Source organism: Carassius gibelio, chromosome A14 (assembly GCF_023724105.1).
Source record: "Carassius gibelio isolate Cgi1373 ecotype wild population from Czech Republic chromosome A14, carGib1.2-hapl.c, whole genome shotgun sequence".
Lineage (NCBI taxonomy): Eukaryota > Metazoa > Chordata > Actinopteri > Cypriniformes > Cyprinidae > Carassius > Carassius gibelio.
Window position 1 is genome coordinate 13,086,873 of NC_068384.1, and position 18,366 is coordinate 13,105,238.

The 18,366-nt window shown below is 35.0% G+C and overlaps 1 protein-coding gene across 2 annotated transcripts in view; it reads right to left on the reverse strand.

Annotated features, from left to right (window-relative positions):
- The window catches only part of LOC128027556 (follistatin-related protein 5-like), a 121,809-nt gene that overhangs the window by 62,623 nt on the left and 40,820 nt on the right, over positions 1-18,366 (reverse strand). For both annotated transcript variants that reach the window (XM_052615277.1, XM_052615278.1), the window contains exon 5: positions 2,628-2,824. In XM_052615277.1, coding sequence (XP_052471237.1) covers positions 2,628-2,824 — 197 coding nt within the window. The remainder of the gene's footprint in view (positions 1-2,627; positions 2,825-18,366) is intronic.

Here is an 18,366-nt window from a genome sequence, read left to right on the forward strand (position 1 = left end):
TTGTTCTGTGTATTTTGGCATTTATATTTTATTAAAGGAAAAATAAAATTTACTGACTCTCAGGACATCCAAGATGTTTATGAAATTGTTTCTTAGAAGATATTTGGGAATTTTGCTTTTCATCACTTGCTCACTTAGAGCCTGTGCAGTGAATGGGATGTGATCAGATTGAGAGTTTACATAGCTGTTAGAAGCATCACAATAATCCACTTAAGTTCATCAATTAATGTCTTGTGAAGTAAAAAGGTGTGTGTTTGTAATAAAACAAAAGCAACATAGTTTTAACTTTAAACCATTGCTTTTGGTTAAATAAATGTCTTGATGAATTTGTTTCTTACAAACACTCTGCTTTTCATTTCTTAAGATGTTAATTGATGGACTGAGTTTGTGTAGATTACTGGTTGAACGCTCATTCTGACGGCACCCATTCACTGCAGATGATTTACTGGTGAGCAAGTGATTTACATCTTAGATGGCCTGAAGGAGAGTCAATTTGTAGGGCTGCACAATAAATCGAAATGGAATCAATTTACATTTTTGGAGTTATTTTCATTAAAATAAAGTAAATTTATAATTCAATGTGTTTATTACTGCTCATAATTCTATGTAATATGTTGCATGTCTTATAGTGTGTAGGAAGTGAGTTTGGAGTAAAAACATGTAATTAAATGTTGTATTTTCACATACTTTCAGATGGAGCAGAATTTACTACCCAGAGCCGTAGTTCACTGAAAAGCTGTGCAAACAGCTGTCATTATAGGGAACAATTTCTTTTATTTCATTACTGCGCAATGAAATAAACTGTAAACTGTCAGCAATTTTTTTTTTTTGCTTTTAGGTGAATTACAATTTCTGAAGTCACTTAGCTTTGAGGAGATTCCATTATGCTACAAAATGTATTAAATATGTTATTTTAATGTAAAACTAATGATATGACATAAAAAAGCACTCATTCAATAAGTCAGAAAGGGTTCATGGACTGAAGATCATTTCAGGAGTACCAGAAGACATACTTGAGCAGAATACTAATGGAGTTTAATTGCTTTATTAAGACAGAATGTTTTGAATTTGCTGGAAGGCATTTCTCTATATGTTCCCATTCCTCTACCACCTTTTAACCTGTGCTAGCTTCATGTCAAAAGGCCAAGTTTTTGTATTCAGGGGCAGACAAAATGTTAACTTTTTACATTTTCTTCAATCTAACTTGCATGAAAAGAGATCTATTCTTCCACTGAGAATGAAGAAATATGCAAATGGCATGAAAATATTGCACAAATTGAAATGGCTCATGCCTGTAACTGAGAGTCAAAGTGTGTTCAGAGATTTCTCTTTGGAGAAATATGAATACATTAATATTTTGCTCATTTTGCTGTGGACAGGTGTAATCTTTCTGCTGCAGGACAAGATAAAGCACAGTTGATCTGTGATCAGTCTATGAGTGAAATTGTAAAAGAGACAAGCTTGCCTGCTCATTAACGGTTTTCACATCAATGCAATAAAACATGAGCTAAAGTGATCCCCAGCCATTCTCATTATCTGTCAGATTTAAGCATCAGATATTGTATTACTGTAAACAAAACAAGATGCATTTGGACAATGACTATGACTGGACAAAATGTTTTTTTTTTCTTTTTACTCAAAACGTTAAAGGTACAGTCAAACACAATTCAGAATTTTGTCATCATTTTCTCACTATTTACTCATTCCAAACAAGTATAAGTTTCTATATTCTGTAAAACAGAAGATATTTTGAAGTATGTTGATAACCAAACAGTTTCAGTTCCTATTTACTTCAAAGTATTTTTGTCCATAACACACTATAAAAAGCCAATGACAACCAAAACTGTTTAGCTACCAGTTATTTTTTATTTATTATATATTTTTTTTTAACTATATCGTCTCTGTTACGTATGGTAACCCTTGTTCCCTGAAGGAGGGAATGGAGATGTCACGTCATTCGATAGATGAATCTAGTACGAGTGTAAACTAAATGAGCCAATGCACGCTGGCATGCAATTAATGCATTCAGCTGCACCCAATTCACACATTTACATTAATTTACATCACTAACCTGGCAATGCATGTATACAGCATTTACAAGACTATATTAAAAATAAGTTATTCCCTGATGGTAACATCCAAATATAAGCATCTATGTGTTCTACTCAGAGTATTCAATTTTTTTTTTATGTGAGTAGTGATGTTAAATAAAGCATTAAAAACCATAGAATATTCCAATGTCTTATGTCTACACGAGATGAGCAGTTTTTTTTTCACATTTCTTAGATCAAATTCAGAGTTTGAGATTTAGTCTCTTCTTCTCTACCACAAAACACTCCGGATGCACTTACTTTTGGCATAAGCATGTTTTACTGCCAAATATTACACATGCACACTTCAATAAACTGACAGAACTCTGGTTAAGGTGTTTACATGCTAAAATCGGGATAATGGTATAATAAACGATCTCTATTTTGGCTCTGAAAATTGACCTTAATAAATGTTGATTAAGGCAAAATCATCATGACAGTTAAGAAGATAAAGAAACGGCATCTAATTGCAACGTCAATTAAATGGGTGAAAGAAAAGAAAGAGATTGACTTTGAAACAGTCTTGTTCGGTCTTACCTGTGAGAGCTCACTGCTGTCAACTCTTCCATTACCATCTGCGTCAAAGCGCTTGAACATCATGTCCACCAGATGTTTCCTAGCTGCCATATCGTTTTCGTGGCTGCCATGGTTACCGGGGGTCAAGTACCTCTGAGCATGTAAGTCCAACATCTTGGTCTTCAATTTTTTATAGTCTCCCAGATGACAGTTATCATCTGCAAAGTGTTGGAGATAAATGCTGGTTAGATCAGTGTACTGTAAATGGAGTCAAATTCACTGTTCTGCAGCATTTATTCATCAATAGTGTAACAATATGAAGCCCATTTCAAAAATGGCCATGTGACAAAAATGGCCATCTAACAGGTCTGGTATGTAAATAAATGCTGGGAATTAGCAGATTTTGTGGATCTCACAAGAAGGATCAAAATAAATGAATGTTTAGTTTTACTTTATGCATTATATTTGATACATCAGACTATTAGTGATTGTTTAAGAAAACACACACACAATGTATTATATATTAATTTTTTTTTTTTTATCTAAAGAACATAGGGTTTCAATGATGAAAAATACCAGGTTATAAATAAATAATGCAAATATTAAATAAAATCACTATGTTTAGACTGTTTTTATACTTATTTTTTATACCTGCACGACTGTGATTACCTGTGGTCAAGCAACAGATTTATAAAAAAAAATAAAAATAATTATATATATATATATATATATATATATATATATATATATATATATATATATATATATAAAGGCATCATATATTTCATACTACAGTTATAGATATATATATAGAGTTAATATTACAGTAAGTGACTTAAATTGACACAATATTGCCATTAGTTTCAAACAAAGCCTTAGCATAACAGTTGCATATCTCCAAACAATAGGCAGTTGTGTCATTTCTTTCTGACTGATTCAGTATTTGAACGGATGATTCAGTGAATCACTACTAACAGTCAACCGTTTCATTCCTGAATGAATCAGCGTTTTAAACAAATCTTCTCAACGAGTGATTCACTGATGAAGATAGTAACTTGCCGTCACCCACTGACGTAACTATGCCAAATTTATGACAAAATTCTACAATTCTGTCATGAAAAAATGCAGTGTTATGCAAACATGGCAGAGAAGGACAGACTCTGTACATTACTCTAGCAATCACGTCAGAGAAAGCGCTGGAAAGGTGTTAGGGATGGACTTGAAACAGTTGCTGGAAACAATGGCTGGGAAAGCTTGTCAAAAAGCATTTGACAATATCTGAGATGTTTTCGTCATTATATGTAGCTCAGGTGGTGCAGTATGGCTTCTTGTGAGAATACCAATGTTGTTTCTGGAGCATAAGAGATGGATAATGAAAAGCAGAATCAGAAATGAAATCTAGAGAGGGAGAAAGAAGGAGGTTGAGGAAAAGAAGCTGGTTTTAAAGACTGTCAGGCTAGTATCACTGACAGATGTCAAGTCAGTCACAGCTCATCTCCACATGACTGCACCACTAACTACAATGTGTGTGTGATATACTGAGATATATGAATATATATATATATATATATATGTGAATGAACCTGCGGTGTGTATGTGTGCTGATCATGCCACACATCACAAAACGGCCTCTACTTTGACAAGCCACTGTGGCAGGAAAGCTTCCTTCCTTAGAAATGGCAGGATGAATAAAAGATAAATGGCTGCCTAGAGTCTGCCTTGCCCAGAGAAGATGAAGGTCAGTGTCGTCAAACCTGTCTGTGTGTGCACGTTTGCACACACGGCACATTAGCATTCATTTTTTAGCATGGTGGCAAATGAACAACTGCATGTCTTCTATCATCCTCTAGAACTACAGATGTGTGACTTAGGGAATATCCATACTGCGTTATCCACCTGTGATTTGACAGCTGTAGTTCCCAGCAATGTTGCAACCGTGCAGAAGGAAAACTCTAAAATGTGTGGAAAGCTGGAGATTACTTGAATCAGAGCTACATTAATGAGCTGTGTTTCAACAGGAGCCCATCTGCCTGTGCACTGATATTCAGGGTGGACAGAGAATGTGAGTCTATGTAGAAATCTTGCATGTAGAAATACGCACCAGAATTTTTTATTTTTTTTGTATTACAGAGATATTATAGTAACACAACAGAGAGTTGAAAATGAAAAGTTTTGACTTGAAAATGAAAAAAATTTAAATGAAACCCACAGAGTGGTCCGGTCCGTGTATCTTTTGGTCATTTGATTTTTCTACTTAAAAAGAAATAATGATTAATGAGAAGCGGTTTGATTTTCATTTTTTCATTTGTTAATTATACAGAAAATGAAAATTAAGTGTTTGATTGTTTCGTATTTTTGTATATGGGTAAAACATTTGATTATGCTTTAATATTTATTTTGAATGTGTGGGTGGCGATGAAATGCCTCTTTCATCCCTTCTGTACTGCACCTATATGCGGCAACCACAAGCTTAGATCATTTTCAGCAGGAGAAAAGCGGCAAGCGAGCAGAGTTCATTAATCCTGCGGATTCTTTGCTAGCGATGCTTACAATATATATGCATGTTATTGACAAAACAGAAATGACTTTATTCAATGGCATTTGAATTTTACTTTATGTGATCTACAATAACATGGAATAGGCCTAAGAAAGCCTACTGATTTTGAGCCTACTCATTTTTTCTATGCCTATTTAAGAAAACCTCAACAATTAGGCTATCGCACTTCTCTGGGCGGCACGTGTCATCCCGGTAACAGCAGAAAGAGCTTTAGCTCCATCAATTTTGGTTGTAAAACAGCCTCAATAACAACAAAACTTTACAAAACTCTGTTGTAAAAAAAGAAACCTAACAGGGTGTGCTTTCTGCCAACTCGGAGTCACTGAACTTCTTTCTAAAATGAACCAGGCTCATGCATACTTTCATACTTTTCCATGACATTCTAATTTACTGAGATGCACCTGTATATACAGTATAAATGTAAACAATAAAAAGCCCACAATAATCTCTTCAAGATGGCTCCTTAAATCATTAGTAATTTATTTAGTTCTATTAAGATTTATTTATATAACACACAGCATAAATAGTTTCAAAGCAGCTTTAAAGAAAAGGACAATATAGTCTAAAGGAGTATCAAATCTAGTGTTTTCTATGGCATATTTGTTTAACTGCTCTGACCTGCAGTTGTATTTGTGAACGTGGGTGATTGGAAAAACACAAGTGCATGCATCATGACTTTCAACATGTTTTCAGTCCTCTGTGCAAGAGATGTTACATTATGCTCCATTTCTCAATATATATGGTGTGTTTATACAGAAGGTAGTTGAAAAACGCCCACCTGACAGAAATAGGTTTTACTTTATTGCTTAAATTAGAAAGAACATCGTTTCCAAGTGATCTTTCTATGCATTCTCCAAATTTCCCTCACAGAGAAACACATTTACAAAGTTCTACAATAACCTTCCTGTCTTTATTTGCTCAACCTTCATCCCTCAGAGAGCTTCGCATGGGTGAGGGCTATTAAATATATATCTGTCCTTTAATGTACAACACAACTGAGACCTCTAGTGCTATAGAAGGTCACTGAGAGTGGATCCATCATGCACCTGTTTCTCATCTCATTAAACATGTGCAGGGAGCGTGTGCTCACCAGGTCTGTCGTTACCACTCCCACCATTTCTAAAATGAACCCAGAAACAGTCTTTTCTGTGTTCCTGCATAAATGAAAGTATGACGGCATTGCTCACATAGGACACGTGCAGTTGATGGTCATGAACCACGGCGTGGCAGCTAAAAGCGTGCCACGGCTGGTCGCCCATCCTGATGGGAATTCTGGTCATCATTTTCCTTTGCAAAAGTCAGCAGCTGTGACAAACAAGTTTGTGATGAGCAATTCAAGACACGCAGACAAATTAAAGTGTAAGGCTGTGTCTAACAGACTGTGGCTAGCTGCTGTTAATTGGAACCGGTGGAATCATTTAAAGGATTGAGTGCTAAGAAATGAGGTCACAGCAATATACATTAACCTAAATATAGTCATGAATATATATATATATATATATATATATATATATATATATATATATATATATATATATATATATATATATATATATATATATATATATATAAATATCAATTTATAACGTCCGTTTATTAGTTTTTTATTTTTTATTTTCTCTCTCTCTGTCTGTACGTTTGATTTTTTTTGTAGTTTTATGTTTACCTTTTTCCATTTTAATTTTAGCTAAAGTTTAATTTTGTTTTTAATTGCTTTAGTTTGTTAATATAATAACTCCGGTTCAGTGAGACTTAAAAAAATAATTCAGCTTTTATTCAGCAAGGCTGCATTAAATTGATCAGAGGTGACAGTAAAGATATTTAGAATGTTTCAAAAGATTTCTATTTCAAATGAATTTCTGCAATCCTTATGTATCACAGTTACATTGGGCAGCACAACTGATTTCAGCATAAATATAATAAATATAATATAATATAATATAAATAAATATAAGAAATGTTTGAGCACCAAATCAGAATTTCAGAACAATTGTTTAAAACAACCTTTGTCAAGCCTGTATTTAAATATGGTCTGGATATTTTTAAAAAATAATTCAAATTCTATATCCTGTTTGCTATCTCATTTCAAATTCAGAACTTTCAGAATTAAAAGAAAAAAAAAATTCTAAATTCAGTTTTGAATGGCAAACAACCCTTCACTTCTTAAAACTGTTCAGAATATCCGTATTCTTTGACAAGCATTACACAAATGCTGCGTTAAGCACAAAGACATTTATTACAAGCTATAAAACCATTCTCAAGTGGCTTGTGTGATTTACTTTGAAGTAAAACTTGACACATCCAGGCAGCCCAGAGGAACGACACAGAGCAAAAGCAGATTGATCTGTCCGTGTTTGAAATGGGTTTAGACGGCCACCTGCATTCATATCTGCATGTTTGATCCACTGCATGTGACGCATGGGACCCTGATTCACTTTGAAAACCACACTGGTAAATCTAGTCAGATCAGATGAAATGTAATCCTCTCCGAAGGTGGGTTTAGAATGGCAGCATTAATAAAAACTGCTTGAGGGACAGCTAATTAACATTAATGAGCCAATTTGATCATTTAGATAATGAATAATAATAAATAATAATAAAATGGACATTCTGGTATTGATGTTGTAAGTCATTTACCGTATTAGGGTAAATATCAAAGATAAAGTATACCATTGCTCAGCTGAGATTGCTTAACAGCACCATTAATGTTACATGCTTCTTGACCTTGTCTGTCTTTCATCATTCACTCATCAAAACTTGCATTCTTCTGTACAACACACACACACACACAAAGAAACTTCAGAAATTTTCAGGTGTGACTGTCAATACGTTGAAATCAAATAATGTTACAAACAACAATGGATCCAACTGACTTTCATTGTATTGACAAAACATCATTATGATTTTTTTCTAAATAAAAGTTTCACAAACCAGGGCAAGCATTACAATTTGAAATAGCTTGAGGTTGAGTAATACTTTTTGGATGAACTATCGCCTTTTAAAACAAGCTGACCACTATTCTTTCTTGGGTGTAATTAAATTATCTCTCATACTAATGAGTAAGAAACAGACTTTTTTATTTGTGTTTCGTATATTTTAGAGAAGAATAATAATGACACAATATATATATATATATATATATATATATTAGGGGTGTAACGGTTCACAAAATTCACGGTTCGGTTCGATACGATACACTGATGTCACGGTTCGGTTCGGTTCGGTTCGATACGTTTTAGATACAGCAAAATGTAAAAACATCTCAACTTTTCAGAATGCCGCAAGCGCACCGCGGGTCATGTGACAAGAACTAACCAATCAGCTTCATCCTTTCCCGTAACAACGTTGAAAGCTCAGCCAAGATGAAGGAACAGCTGATCATAGTTGTATATGGATTGCAATTTTGAAATAAATTCAGTAGCAGAGCTACTGCAAGCGATTTTTAGAGCTGCAAATCCATTTATCCTTCGCTGAAATTTCCGCGTCTCATGGAGAGAGCACGTCATTGTTGCTTAGCAAAGACAGACGCCTCATGAGCGCTTCTGCCCGAGCGCTTTGGAAAGGAGGAGAAAGACGCGCTTAGCGTTTTCCATGCGTTTTTAGGCACGATATGTGAACGGCCCCTAAGGCGCTCGCTCACTCAGCACGCGCTGAAGGCTCGTTGCAAAATGTCTAATGCATTTAACAGACCAGAAATAGAAGATCCTCCAATAACCAACAGGTCTGGTGTTTGGGTTGGATTCCCTGTAAGCTATAGTGTCTAAATGCTGCAGGGATAGTTTGCTGCGTGCATGTTTCTCCTTTTTTTCGTCTTTTCCCAGATAGTACTGACGCATATATCCCAGATATTCCCGCTGGTTTTTTTTTTTTTTTTTTTTTTGTAATCCCGCTGGTGTACCCTGTCATGTTGCAGATGCGACATACCGTTGTTTTTTTATCCACCACTCTCTTGCCATCACCATTATAGCTTAAAGGGAATCCAAAGTGCACCCTAACACCAGACCTGTTGGTTATTGGAGGATCTTCTCATTTCTAGTCTGTTAAACGCATTGGCTATTTTGCAACGAGCCTTCAGCGCGTACTGAGTGAGCGAGCGCCTGCTGAGTAGCCTAACATAAACATATAAGATGGTGTTTTTTTTCTTCTTCGGGAGTGTCAGGGGCGTTGCCTGTTACGTTGTTTGGGTTATTGGGCTACCTTGTTGAACGCATATCATTATATTTCTTTCTCTCTCTTTTTTTTTTTTTTTTTCAAATATAATTAATTACTCCAACGAACCGTTCGGTATACATAATGCGTACCGCGTACCGAACCGAAAGCGTCGTACCGAACGGTTCAATACGAATACGCGTATCGTTACACCCCTAATATATATATATATATATATATATATATATATATATATAAATATATATATATTTTTTTTTTTAATAAGGTACCCCTCAAATAGTGCTAATGTTTTTATGTTTTTTATTTTTATTTTTTGGTCAGTACTGTGATTATTTAGTAAAGCTGAAATAGGCAATAGACTGTACATAATTTTAATAAGACATGATATGAAGATTTTCTTTGCTAGTGCTATGCAGAGAGTGTGATGAAAATGAAAGCAAAGCAAGTTTTCTGTATTGCAAGAAGGTGCTGATTTTATGTGATATTTTTATGCTGATTGTAACTTTTAACGATGCCAGATGTCCCTCTTTGCAAAATATTGTAAAGCATATGGATATATCAAAACATATCTAAAAAAAATTAGAGTAGATCAGGGTATCATGTGCCAAAATATAAAATATGCTGGTTAGGTATGTTTTGAAGCATAGTAGCTGGTTTGAGCTGGCTTAATCTGGTCCTGAGCTGGTTATAAGCTGGAGCTAGCTGCTCAGGACCACCTTGTAACCCACTCAGGATGAGCTTAAGCACCTCATGACCAACTAATAACCAGCTTAAACCAGCTCAAACCAGCTACTATGTTTCAAGACATACCTAACCACTATGTGCTGTTTTTGCTCAACAGGGAACCCCCCTCCGTATTCTCAAAGTACATCGTTCTACATACCCACATCAAACACACACACATGGCTTCGGTGTGAGGTCACTGACTCTGCTCTTTAAGGGCACAGGGCCAGTGCCATTGCTGTCAAGTTCTGGTGCTGCAGAATTGGACATGTAAACGCAGTGGGCTGTGAAGTCTGCTCTCTCTCTCTTGCTGCGCCTGACCACCTAACATCTCACTGGAGAATTTCACAGCCAGTGCATTCAATAACAATCTACCTGCCACTGGATATCCATATGAGATGTTGCAATGACAAATTTACAACTCGCTGGCAGGCTATTATTCAGGCTCTCTCTGTGTGATGTTCAAGTGGAAAACTTTGCATTTGCCTAGTTGATTTTTCCTGTTGTCCCCCACCCCTCTCTCGTCTTTATTATTTTTGTCTCTCTCTGTGTCTCAGTAGTGCTGCTTTATTCTACATAAAGTAAGTCATCTTCTCCAGCTGTCTACCTGCTGTTTCACCTTTAATTTGATTTCCACACTCTCTTTTCTCCTGTCACCGGTTCTTCCTATTCTCCTCTTTTACCCCTGTCCCTTTATCTCTGATTTCTCACTTTTGCAGACGCTGGTGCACCTTTGAGGAGCTCATTACCTGCCGGTAGACGCGGACATGGCTTCTCTTCAGACTGGAGGTGACAGTGACATTAAACAGCTCAGGGTCTTATTATCACTGTTCTAAAACTGCAACAGAACAACATTTCAATCCTTCCCTCTTTGTTTTTATATATATATATATATATATATATATATATATATATATATATATATATATATATATATATATATATATATATATATATATATATATATACATACATACTATTTTTATTTATTTTTTTATTGCCGGTATTCTGATTTTGTAACGCACTAAGCTGTTAAAAAATGTGACTATTTTGGCAAACATTGTGACTGCAATTTAACAAGAATTATGATAAAAATTTTACATAATAGTGACAAATAGAATTGAAACAGCAGCATTTTACATTGAACAGGGTGTGAAATTAAGTTTTTAAATATATTTTAAATATATATTTAAAAAATAAATGTTATATATTTTATCTATTAATAACATAATTTTTATATTAATAAACAACATATATAACATAACAACACATACAAAAGCAAATTTAACTTAAAGTTATTTTAAATTGATATTAATAAAATCTATACTTATTTGATCAAATCAGTGAACTATTCATAAAGACCGTTCCTCCATCTATTGAGTGAAAAATCCAATGACTCACTCATAAACACTTGAATTGTTCCTAAATAACCCAGTGTTTTTGAATGAATCAGTTGAGTGAATGATTCAAATGATTCACTTATAGCTGACAGTCACGTGCTGCCACCCACTGGCATAATTGTAAAATTTGTTGAAATAGTAGCTGAAAGAAATCTCCACCAAAACAACAACAACAACAACAACAACAACAACAAAAACTGGCAGTCAGATTGAAAAACACAGTTGGAACACTGCATGTGCATTAGATTTCTATAGAAACTTTAGAAAAATAGTGTGTAATGGTGCAAATGTGCAATTAAAGTGAATCAGAGTGTACAATGGAATTTAAACTCATAGCACCTGCTGAGATGGTGTTACTGTGGGATGTTCAATGCTACATTTATAGAAAAAGTAAGGAAATGGAGCTTCACTTCAAAGCATGCAATGTATGCAGGATATATATATATATATATATATATATATATATATATATATATATATATATATATATATATATATATATATATATATATATATAAAAGCACAGCTGTTCGCACAAGGTCATATCACAATATTTTAATTTGATTGGACAGACTCAAGTACTGTAAACTCCAGTAAGTTTTAGCAAGGTCAGTGGAAGCGAAATTCAGAGTTTAAGAGCTGAAGGCCCATACACACTCAGAGGAATTGACTTTGACAGACATAACGAGTGAGAGGCTGACAAGGCCATCTCAACAACAATATTCGGCCACCCTGAGGGTCAGTGTCAGAGAGAGACTAGATATGAGAGGAGGACAGAGAGATTTCTTAAGGCTATGTCACTCTCTTCTTCTGTATGGGGCTGTTTTTAGGCGCTGGTATCAGATGAATTTGACTGAGCTGTTGTGGTCAAGAGTTATTGCTGTTGATGAATGCTGACATTGAGGACTAGAGAACAGCAGGTATTAGAAGAGACATATTACCTGATTACATCAGTAGAAGAGATAAACAAGACAAAGAAGGACCATCTGTTGTATTCAGAATGCATTTGTGACAGAAGGAGGAACAAAACATCTTCCATCTTTTAGGTTTAGCAAGTGGATGAAAAAAATCATTATGAATAATCAGGGTGACAAATCAGTTGTAGACACACAAGTAGAAAAAAAAAAGAAACTGTATATGTCGGTGTTTAGGTGTAAATGAATCACACTTTGATATTAACACTAGTCTCTCTTACACTCAAATGTTCTTGATTGAGCAAAATTCAGAATTCATATAAATGAGTTTATATACACCCACACATAGTCAAAATGATTTTCCATGTTGCAAATAATACAAAGATTTGCTGTGATACTAATTTACTATTTCAGCTTCAAATGTTTCATGTTTAATTCATTCAGTTACTTACCAATACTGTTTCATTACTTGTCAAATTTACTTGCAATTAATGAAAAAAAGTGTACACAATTTTTTATAGTTATAAATGCTAAACTTTTCTTTTAATCTAACTTTCTAGTTGAACATTACTTAATTCTTTCTTCTTGCAATTATACTTTTATTTTCTGCATTGTGTTTATTACTTTAATTCTAATTAATTACATTTGAATAATAATAATAAAAAAAACAATTTAATTTTTAATGTCACACAACAGGTTCCTGGTGTGGACTTTATATACGTTTAGTTATAAATGTATATGAAGAGTGCCATCTGAAATTTTCATCTAAAATTAGGATTTTTATCAGGCTCCTATATTTGTTCAGTTATTTCACTTTAATAGCCTGGAAAAGGACCTGCATCATTGCCATTGAAGTAAAATGACTCAACCTAAGCATAGGAGCTTGATAAAAATCCTAATTTTAGATGAAGGCTTTTGCATCTGAACTCTTCATATAGACATACAGTAGCCTATACCCATACAGTATACATACATATAAGTATATAAAAGTATATCAATATTACTATAACTCATACACACTCAACAGACTATCCATGAGTGCAATCAATCCCTCTACCAGGCCCAAGGTCACAAAAATCAATATTGCTGCAGATACTGACCCAAACTGCACGCAACCACACACACACAGACATATCCCTCATTAATGACCCTCTGCATAATGTACAGAAATATGCTAAAGAAATCAGCCGTCCTCAAGCTTTCAAAAAATACATGTTTTAATGTCCTAAAAGATGCAAAATTTCAAAGGTTGTACAGTATGTTGCCCTTGGTTTGCCCTCAAAACTCAAGCTGACCTAAAAAGCCATGTATCTCAGCATTCATGACAATCACAGGACAGCCTATTCATTTAATGTTTGTCCAAAAATGGGCTCAGCCCACTGTGGCTTTGGGCCTGTGTGTAATCAGACTGCTGGTGATAAACGAAGTAATCTGTGGTATTGGCAACCCGCTCACTCATGCTTTCTTTTTGTGTTGGCTGGTTGGGAAGAACTGTCAGTCAAACTGATGGGGCTGTCCAGCAGACACTCTTCACAGTGGCCTTTTGGGAGAACTGCAACAAACATTCTGGGTTTTAATCAAAAAAACCAACCACTTTGCCTTTTCTAATGTATTAAATCGACATTCAGGGGTTATTCACAGTGTGCCTAACAACAGTCTTAAATGAAATGTAAAAAATGCCTAATAACCAGGTTGATCTGGGACACAGTTCATTCAAAAGTTTGGCGTTGGTATGATAGCTGAACATTTTTGAAAGTCTCTTGGCTCATCAAGACTGCACTGATTTGATCAAAACTATACAGAAAAAAATAGGAATATTATTATTACAATTTACATTTGTTTTCCGTTGTAATATATTTTAAAATGTAATTTATTCCTGTGATGGCAAAGGTGAATTTTCATCTTTATTCCAGTCTTCAGCATCACATGATCTTTCAGAAATCAATCTAATATGCTGATTTGGCACTTGAGAAACATTTCTTATCATTTTTATGAATGCTGAAAACAGCTGTGCTGTACATGTAAAGATACAGTACACTCTGTTCATGATGCAGTCCATGGTAAACTTTCAGAATAATAAGAACACATATGGTCTGAGTAATGAACATGTGATCATTAATGCACTCCGAAGGCCTACATAAAAACATGAAATAGCCATGACAGTCAAAGGGGAGCAGAAGTGTTTTATCTCGGAAGATCAAAATAACTGTCACGTGTCAAAGTGCTTGATATCACCTCACAAACATTAAAGGCTCTACAGTATTTTCATGCTGGCTGTTCAGTCATTTGATATTCCGTTACCCATAATGCACCAAACACTGTTTCTTTGATGGATAAAGGAAGGGAGTGAAACACTGAACGGCTGCCATTACAAAGTGATGATAGAGGCCATGATATAAGAAGAAAGACAAACAGTCGCCAGAAGATCTTCTACTATCTTCCCTACCATGGCATTTTTGTTATCACAGAAAACTTAATGCTGAGTGACTTGACTGATAAAAAAGAAACAAACAAACAAACTAAAAAAAAAAAAAAAAAAACACTCCCTTGCCCTTTCAAAAGAGTGTGAAAGTTTTATCCAATCTGAGCTCCTCCACTATACAGTACTGTAGGAGGAAAGTGTGTGATTCTACAGATAGGAAGGATAACAGAAAGGTACATTTTGCTAGCATGCCTCACATATAGATTCTCTCCTTGAACATTTCTGCACAATCTGTACGGTGTATGAATGCCTTCGAGCACTTAACATAGTGCTGGAGTCAGGGGAATGAACACATGACCTCTATCAGACTGTGTAGGGCTGCACAAAAGTCCCTATGCTCTGTGGCTTCATAAGGGGAAACAACAACAGCAACAATAATACATTCAACTAATTAAAATAAAGAAATTAAAATGAATGAATGAATGCACACCATGATCATGAATTTACATTAATAACATGTATGCTAACATATTCATTAAATTCAAATTCAGATGCATACTGCTTGCTACCTTAAATCAAATTCTGAAAGGTTATTAGTTAAAATAGCCTGTAATAAATGTAATGAATTGAAGCATTAATTATATGCATGCTGATACATTCAATTCCTTTCTTAAATTTCAAACCAACCCTGCTGCTACCTTTAATTAAATTCTGAAATGTAATTAGAATTTAACATGCATATGCAGCATTTATAGGTTTAGCACAGAGAGCATTTACAATCAAAGGTGAGACTACTATAGAATAAAAGACATCTTGTCAATGTCGGCATGTCAAGCTGACAACAATCCCCTTTCAGACATCTCCAGAGGTTTTAGTGTCTGACAGTAACTGGTAACATCCAGACTGTTCATCTTTTGCACTGATGAGCTAGCCAGTCTGTTACCACATTCTAGGTAGGCAAGAGCGATCGTCCTCCCCTAGCTTATTTTGCTGCTCTGCTAAGATTGATGACAGCAGCTGATGGGTTCTAGACGAAAAGATCCATGAGACAATTCCGAACCTCAATTCCCCATATGACAGCAATTCAACAGAAAATGGGCCATTTACTTTTTTTTTCTTTAAGCAGTCCAATTCAACCAAACACCACTATGGCTAAATGCACAGAATTCATCTTCATTCCAGCGCAATAAGAGATGTGAGATGTCCCATCCATCTACTCATAGACAAAAGTATGTCCGTGACGAAATAATATCATATTCCTTCGGCTGCTAACCAAATTAGGAGATCTAAATTGGGACAGAGCTTCTCCATCAAGACAATGAGTCAATTATCTTGAATGTTATGTCTCCATTAACTACGCCATCAATCTTCTTTCCACTCCTTTTGTCTTATTAAATAAATCACTAAAAAAGGAACGGCCCAACTAGTTTTCCCCATTTTCCTACATGTTTCATCATCAGAGGAACATCAAGGTTTCCAGGCTCTCTCTCTGGTCTAAAAGTGGCTACTACACCTGCCTTTATTATTAAAAAGGACGAGCGAGGACTTTGAAGCCTTCAGAATCAGATGTGAGAAGAGCACTTCAAAAAGCAGTTATCATTAATCATTTCAGCTGATGATGGGATTTACAATTCCAGGAAATCTTGCTGAGATGCATGGAAACCTTTTTTTAAGGTAAAACTGTCAAATGCAACACTGAAGTGTAAAAAAAGTGTTATTTGCTGATTTACTCTCTTGTATTCAACTAAGAAGTTTACAGAGTAAATAAATATCATCTATCTGCAAACATTATATTTATACATAATTATATTTTTACATATAAAAAATGTGGGGTTGGTAAGAAAACTGTCAATTGCACCAACAACCTTGCAGAGCCAAAAAACATGATTTGCTACACCGGGCAACCCATGAAACCTTGTGTTTTAGTGTCTGCGTTCATAATTTTAGAGTCTCAATAAGGTTCCAGTGTCTCATCTATGGTGCAGATGTGATTGTGATGATGTTGCTCTAATCCTGCGCACGCAGCATGCGGATGATCAGATAATTCCGCGGGGGTGGGTTGAAACGTTTAATCACGCCTCCAAGAGCTTTGCCATGCATGACCTCATCTTTACCTCTACAACTTCACCACAATTACAGAGCAATTCAAATATGAGCAAAACTTACACTGCATTTCAGACGTATTAAGGCTATTTTTCCCCCCCATTTTTTAAATCTTGTTTGTTGAGAACACTTTTCTGTATACCAGAAAAGAAACATTTGTGTCACAGTGGTCTGGATGTATTTACATCATAAAACAGGCTGTAATCTCGCAACAGTCTGGCTCTGTGTAACATGTTCTCTTGAGGATGTCAATTCTTTTGACAGTAGACTTCAGTTTAGAACTCATATATCTGTACTGACAGAAGTTCGGTTTACTTAAAGTTGGAAGCTGAAAGGTTTGAGATGGGTCTGACACAACATGAACCACATTTGAACCCAAAACTGTTATCCGTCTGCGGATACAAATATTGGCCTATACCTGGATAGTGACGTCCATGGACTGTCCTGGTGATCAAAATTACATCACGTGGACAGTGCATGGACCATCACAGACTCTTTCAATCACACTACATCTATCAAGCTAAAAAAAAAAAGAAAATGATAAAGAAATTTCTCTATAACTTACAATATAATATTAATATTATCTCTATACATACAATATTATGTCTTCTGATGTCATGTACTGTATATTTGATATATTAAAATATTATTTAAATAAAATAAAAATAAGACATTTATTATATAAACCAAAAAATATTACTTATATTTCATATAATTACTTTTTAATAATTATAATTAATATGTATATTTGATAATTCATATACACTATTTTTTGGCACTGTTACAACCGTGAGTTGAAAAGCTCCTTGAAAACTTGCCCTCTGTGTTGAGCTGAAAAAAAATAACAGCATAAAGGTTTAAAATGATGAGAACAGAATTTTCGTTTTCTGGTTCATTATTACTTTTATCACTGGTGTTCCTGCAAGATATTTCCAAAAGTGCTTCTATAACCTTGAAAAATCTCAAAACAGACATAATGCATTACGAACAAAAGAGACTAACAATCATGTCATATGAAAGAAAACCTGCTGAGTTTGTTGTATAAAATGTCTTGGATGTGTCATTTTTCTGTAATGACCTTAGAGAGAGGCAACATTTCCTCAACTTCACACAGCTTATGAATGAGTACTACATAACAGAAAAACAAAACAACAACAACAACAACAAAAATAATGAATTTGTCTGTTTTTGAAGTTGCTGGGAACATATCAGAGAACAGGGACTGTTTCTTGACTCGGGCACTCGTATAATTAGTGTTTACTCATTATAGTAAATCAAGTTTCCCTCTCTGTTTCTTATGGTCTTTGTGCTCATAATTTACTTATTTATTTTTTTAATTCTCAGTTTATCCCTTTTAACCATGTCTCAGCATCCAACAGGTAGTGTGGTTCCTAATAGGCTCATTAGCAGTCCAGGCAGCAGTAGGAGGGACGGCCCGGGTGGGTCTCTCTCTCAGAGGACTCCACAGCTG